Raw genomic sequence first — 6,000 nt, 5'->3', positions numbered from 1 at the left:
TGTTCTTGTTTTTAAATTTGTTGTCCTTCTTTTGGTTGTGCAAGGAGGCACAGTGTGTCTACCTACGCCTCCATCTTGGCCAGAAGTCTGAATCTCAACTTCTTTTATCACATTTATTTAAACGATTACATATTTTTATCACTTCTCTGTCACTGCGGAAAATTTACATCAGTCTTCCCTCTCATGTTAAATCATGCCTGCTTTTCTGGAAAAAAATGTCTTTTTTGATGCGCTACTATATCTGGCTTGATAATGTTTCATTTGAAATTTTTTCCACTTTTGTTCATGAATAAATTGACCTGTATAATTCCTTTTTCACCCATGCCTCCTCTGGTTTTGTCAACAAGTTTATACTAGCTTATTGAGCAAATAGGGTGGTGTTTCATATTTTTCTATTCACTGGAAGAGTTTGTAACAGATTTTATTTCATAAAAAATCTGGATAGTACATTTTCCTTATGAGACAATTTCAAATTTCTGATTCAGTTTCTTTAAAGCCTATCCAAATATTGCTTTTCTAGCTCTTGAGCCAGTCTTGGTAAGTTATATTTCTAGAACATTTTAATTTTGTTTAATTTTTCACATATGCTCTGATGGTGTTATTTTTTTCACCTCTGTTGTCTATATTTATGTCCTTCTTTTGGTCCTAATATTATTAATGCAATTAATAGACTGAATAAGCAATAGTTTTCACATAAAATATAACTGCTTGTCCTCCTTTTATTCTTTAAATGTTTTTCAGAGTGGGATCCCCCCACCCACAACTCTGTATAAAAACCCTGAGAAGCCCACAAATGTTAAGTTGCAAACGCAGTCTGATAATAGGCACAGAGAGGTCTAGTCTTAATCAAAATTCTGAAGTAGACTTTCCAGAGGAAAATTTTCCTGTTCCCTCCTGGAGTCTATTCTTTCTTGGTTGGAAACTTGCATTCAGATAGGGGTCCTGCTTTATCTTGTCTCTTTCTGCCTCCCCCAGCTGGCCAACTGGGCTTTACTCTTTAGGGGCTGGTATGCAGGGAAGGACAATGGAGTAGGTGCAGAAGTGACTCACTTGAGCTAGTCCAACATGAAACTGGCTCCCACCTCTCAGGGCCTGACGGATGAATCAGCCTGTCTCTTGGAAGGTGTCCTGATTTCTGGATGTTTCAGATGTTTTCTCACTCCTTCATCCTCCCTCACATGTTCTCACTCTAGTTCTGAATTCACTCTAACACAAATTTGTCCATATTATTGGTGGGATGAAGAGACAGGCTTTAGGACTTCTTTGAATCTCTCTCTTGTACCTCGTGCTTCTCTCTCTCTAAATGAGTTAATGCATGTAAAACATTTAGAACCCTGCCTGAGCATACATATGCCATGTAAGTGAAAACTCTTCTCACCCTCTAGGAAGTGAACTGCACGGGGTCTGTGGCGTCCGGTGCTATGTTTTCAGTACAGAGCATAGTTTCCGGCACAATGAAATGAATGGCCCTGTTTATCTTTCATGTCTTTCTTTTTTCCCCCCTTGTTATTTCTCTTCTAAAGGAGAAATTTTAGATCATTAACATTCTTTTTTGCCCTAAAGTTAAGTAAGCATTTATGTCTATAAATTTCTCTGAATGCTGTAAATTTCTCCAATGCAGGTTTTGCTGTCCCTGCAATTTCAATAGAGACATTTTCTTCTTTATTTACTTCTATGAATATTTTAGTTTCAATTATTATTATTTACAAAGATCTTACTATGAGTGCATTTTTAAAGTTCCTAATCCAGCATAGTTTTATCTTTTGTAATAGATAACCTAACTGTGTTATGGTCAGATAACATACTGATAATACCACACTTTTTTCAATGTGAGTTACGTTATGATATACTAGCTATATGATTTTCTTTTACCTTTCCCATGTGAGTGAGAGTATGCATTCCCTGCTTGTTGAAGGTAGAGGTTGATACACGTTTGATTTGTCCCCAGCCAGTGCCTGGGACTGTCCACTGGTCAAGAAGGGTGAGAAGATTACTGTTTCACATGGAGAAGTGGAGAAAATGAAACTCGGTCAGAGAAGGCTGGAAGAAGAACTGGATTTTGTCCTGTCGCAGCAGAAGGAATTAGAAGATCTCTTGACTCCTTTTGAGGAGCCTGTGAAAAACCAGAGTGGGTCTGTTTATCCCATGTAGACAAGGAGTGTGAGAGGACTTACAAAGTAGCAGAAAACACAGATGCTCTGCTGAAACCAATAGCCCAGGACCTCAATGACATTATCGAGCACCTGGGTATATTTGAAAGACTTGCTGACACAGCGGACCTGCTGAAGCTGACTTGCAGAATTCGGAAGGCTCATATGGACTCTCTACAGCAGGTGGCCAGAATTCAGGCATGATGCACAGGAAAGTGGAAGGGGTAGCACGGGTTTTCCAGGATCGTCCTCACAAGGAGCAAGAATGCAATGTCAGGATTGCTTTTGATTGAATGATCACACCTTCAGCATGCTGGTTTGGGCTATCTATCATCTACAAATTTTGATGAAATGAAACAGAATAGTAGTTAACAGTTGGTATATAAACTTTGCTTGCAATAAAGTGTGTGTGTGTATTTCCCTTTCATTTAAATATTGTGCTGCTGAGATTATTCTGTGCTACTGTAGTCTGATAAATACTGTAGTTTTAGTATTAGCACATCAAAGCTCTATTAGCCCTTTTTTTTGTGGGCAGCAGCCTAATACATGTTGACTCTGTTTTGTAATTTGTATGTTACTCTCCTTGATTCTGAATCCTGCCACCAGTGATCATCATCATTTTCACTCCAACTGGATCTGGAAAGTGTTGGCCAAAATGTAAATGCCAACTAGCCTGGGTTGTGTGCCTGTTACATGGTAGTAATAGATACTGTGTAGTCTCTCTCCTCGGGGAATTCACTGTCTCACTTGAGATATAAAGACAGTGCCTGTCTTTATAAAAGCATTATAAACAGTACAATGAGGTGTGCTATGAATCACACAAAGTGTGCTATAGAAATTCAGAGATGGGAAGGAGAGTTAGGATGGTTTGGAACTTGAATTACATCATTATTGAAAGGGCAAAGTTCAGGCAGTTCATCCATTTTTCACATATAGTTTATCCTGGTGTTTTACTTGGTTTAGTATATAACTTTATAGTTGTTTTATTGTATTTGTTATTTTTTCCAGAAAAAGCCAGGTTCTTGGCTTGAGAACAATCTGACCTGTTGTGTTTCATCTTTCACCTAAATCAGAAATAAAAATGATGTTCAAAAAATAAAGAATGGAAAGAAAGACAGACAGACAAACCAGCTCTGGAGTCTGACTTTGTTTCAGTAGTAAGTCCATCCTTTTTAGCTCTTCAGTCAATTACCTCCTGAGCCCCTGGACCCTCATCTGTATTTCCTAATTTGAGAACTTCGAAGAGGACTAAATACTTATGCATATTAAGTTTATAGAATAAACCAGATGCTCACTTCAAAATATATTTGAATCCGAAGGGCTGCATTGGATGTCATGCTATGTGCATAAAAGGGAGAAAACCTAGGGCTTCCTTTCAATCAGATTATAATTTAACCTTCTAGTCACTGGGAATAGCAATGTTTATGAGATTTCCACCTGTTGGAACTTTGAACCTAAGGCGAATCAGCCGACATTAACAATCCATTCCTGTTTTCACAACACACATTCAATAACTGATCTCATCTGAATTAGGCGTAGAGTTTGAGGCTGTAACCATCATATACAACTTTTTATTGCTTTTATAAATCATTTTAATTGGGTAGAAAAACACCCATTTTAATATTTTGTATAAGTACTTTACTTATTTCTACAAGAAAACATAAAAGAACAAGTCATCAAAAATATATATCCAATGATCCATTTCATTTTTTTCAGTTTTCAAGACAAAAAAAATTAACAGGGACTGCTTTAATGGGCAAAAAAAGAAAATGCATTAATGCAACTTGCTACAGAAAGATAGCTTTCCCATTTTGCAAAATGGTTCAAAGACGATTCCAAATCCACCGTTGAAATAGTATATGGAGGGTCCCTCAGCCACCTAACCTTTCCTAGCCTTTCTAACCACTGCTAACAGCCACCTCTAGGAATTTGATCACCCACTGCATGTAAGCAGCGAGGGAATGCCTTGGCAGAGACCAGCCTGAAGCTACGTGGTAGGAATCTACCCCTTTTTTTCAAATTTAGCGGGAACTGAACTTCCCGGAAACGCCTCCAAGCCACGCACTGTCTGCACCCGACAGCAACCACAAGCTTCATTCCCACGCTCCCCGGGGCCCCGAGAAGGTAAACGCTTTGAGGGCGTGACTGCGCTTGCGCCCCCCGTTCTGCGCGTGCGCCCCACTTCCGCGCATGCTCGGAGGCGGAGGCCGGCCGGGTCTGGGGAGCTCACCGGTGGCCGGCCTGCCCCGCCCCTGTCCTCCGCGCCGAGCTTCCCTTTCGCACTCCGTTCCTCTTCCTGGAGCGCTGGCGGCGGCTGCTCGTGTCTGTCTCTGGGCTTGCAGCGCTCCTGCAGCGGTCATGGCCGCGCAGACACGCGGGGTCGCCCTGCGGCTGTGCACCTTAGGTACAGGCCTGGCGGTAGCGATGCGAGGGGGGCCGCTGAGATGCCCCCGACCGTGGCTGTTGCCCCTTGCAGGTTGCCCGAGACTAGCGCCACACGCGGGAAGGGCGCGGCTGTCTTCCGTTCGGTTCTGATTCTCTGGCTGCAAGTTTTCCGGGGCACCGGCTGCACTGATAGGCTTGAAGGATACGACCTTCCTAGCTCGTAGCCATCCCGTGCTTTGGCTTTAGGTTCTGCGTCCTGTCCTTTCCCTAGAAGGGGCCGAAGAGAGGGGTGGCCCGGGACGGAGCAGGGCAGGCTCAGGTCTCCGGGACTGCGTGGGCCTGTACTTAGCCCCTGCGCCCCTGGTTCTTTCTGGGCTGCCTTTACTCAGTTCCCAAGACATGCAAGACTCGGTTCCCTTATATGGATTACCGGTGGAGCTCAGCGTTCTTTCTATCCATAGATTTGGGATGAAAACTAATAGTATTTGGAATGGCATTTTGAGTTTATACCCAGGAAATCATTGGTGTTGGAGAAATAGTGCGATTCCTGTCTCTATTCCCCAAAGATTGAATGCTCAAAAGGGAAAATAGCATGAAAGTGAAAGCGTATTTAAAAAGAACCTCTGATTCACTAGCGTTACCTTGCCTGTAATGGTATGGTTGCATGCAGAGTAAATATTTACAAACCAAATGAACTATTTATGCTTTGCATCACTTGTGCCCTGGGATGGCTCAATGATGAAGTTTTTTTCATAGATTGTAAAAAATAAAAAACACGGTAGGTGACTGACCAATAAATAGTACAAGTCAAATGATAGATCAGCATTTATTGTATGTTTTGTCTTTTTCTTCCAGGCTTTTTGCTTGGTGTGGCTTTCTGTAAAGGATTTGTAGAAGATTTAGATGAATCGTGAGTATACATATTTTTTAAATGGTGTCTTCTTTTGGGTATTTGTGTGAATGTAATTTTAACAGTAGAGACAGTAACTTACGTAGTACTAATTTGGTTCTAGGGCTAGTTGCCAGTGCTATGTATGTGCAAAACGAGGTTGTACTCAAATGACACTGTTCTGAGATTAAAAAAAAACAAAAACGTGGCAAACTTAACTTACGTTCCATTTTATCATTTTTACCTGTATTTGTTATGTTTTTTCTTCTTTAATCTCCCTTAGCAGTGCTGGAGTTTGGGACCATACTGTGTATGTTTTTTGTTGTTTTGTTCTTTACAGTACTGCAGCGTTAAGCACAAGGCATGCTTGACTTAGTAGGTGAGGAGCCCTGCTCCAGATGGAAACCTGATCTGTGATCTTTCAGGCAATTCCAAGGCTTTTCCCCCCGCAGGCCTCCAGGGGGCAGCTGCCCTCCCCACGCCAGACTGAGCCAGCGCCCTGCCGTCTGTGGAGGGAGTTGTAGTCATAAACTTGCCCTCCCCACACCTGCCTGCCCTACTTGGATACTCATCTGC

The 6,000-nt window shown here is 41.9% G+C and overlaps 1 protein-coding gene and 1 pseudogene across 2 annotated transcripts in view; both read left to right on the top strand.

The window, feature by feature from the left end:
* The first annotated feature begins 1,065 nt into the window (after positions 1-1,065).
* On the top strand, positions 1,066-2,443 carry LOC119049750 (nuclear pore glycoprotein p62-like; annotated as a pseudogene).
* A 1,908-nt stretch (positions 2,444-4,351) lies between these two features.
* The window catches only part of TMX3 (thioredoxin related transmembrane protein 3), a 34,342-nt gene continuing 32,693 nt past the window's right edge, over positions 4,352-6,000 (top strand). Inside the window, exons 1-2 of one of the 2 annotated variants that reach the window (XM_053664254.1) lie at positions 4,352-4,554; positions 5,391-5,445. In XM_053664254.1, the coding sequence (XP_053520229.1) occupies positions 4,509-4,554; positions 5,391-5,445 (101 nt within the window). In that variant the 5' untranslated portion in view covers positions 4,352-4,508. The remainder of the gene's footprint in view (positions 4,555-5,390; positions 5,446-6,000) is intronic. The other variant, XM_037145487.2, reaches the window with a different exon arrangement.

This window comes from Artibeus jamaicensis, unplaced genomic scaffold (assembly GCF_021234435.1).
Source record: "Artibeus jamaicensis isolate MK-2021 breed Jamaican fruit bat unplaced genomic scaffold, CSHL_Jam_final contig_354, whole genome shotgun sequence".
In the NCBI taxonomy this organism is placed as follows: Eukaryota; Metazoa; Chordata; class Mammalia; order Chiroptera; family Phyllostomidae; genus Artibeus; species Artibeus jamaicensis.
This window is presented reverse-complemented; position numbering and strand designations above follow the sequence as displayed.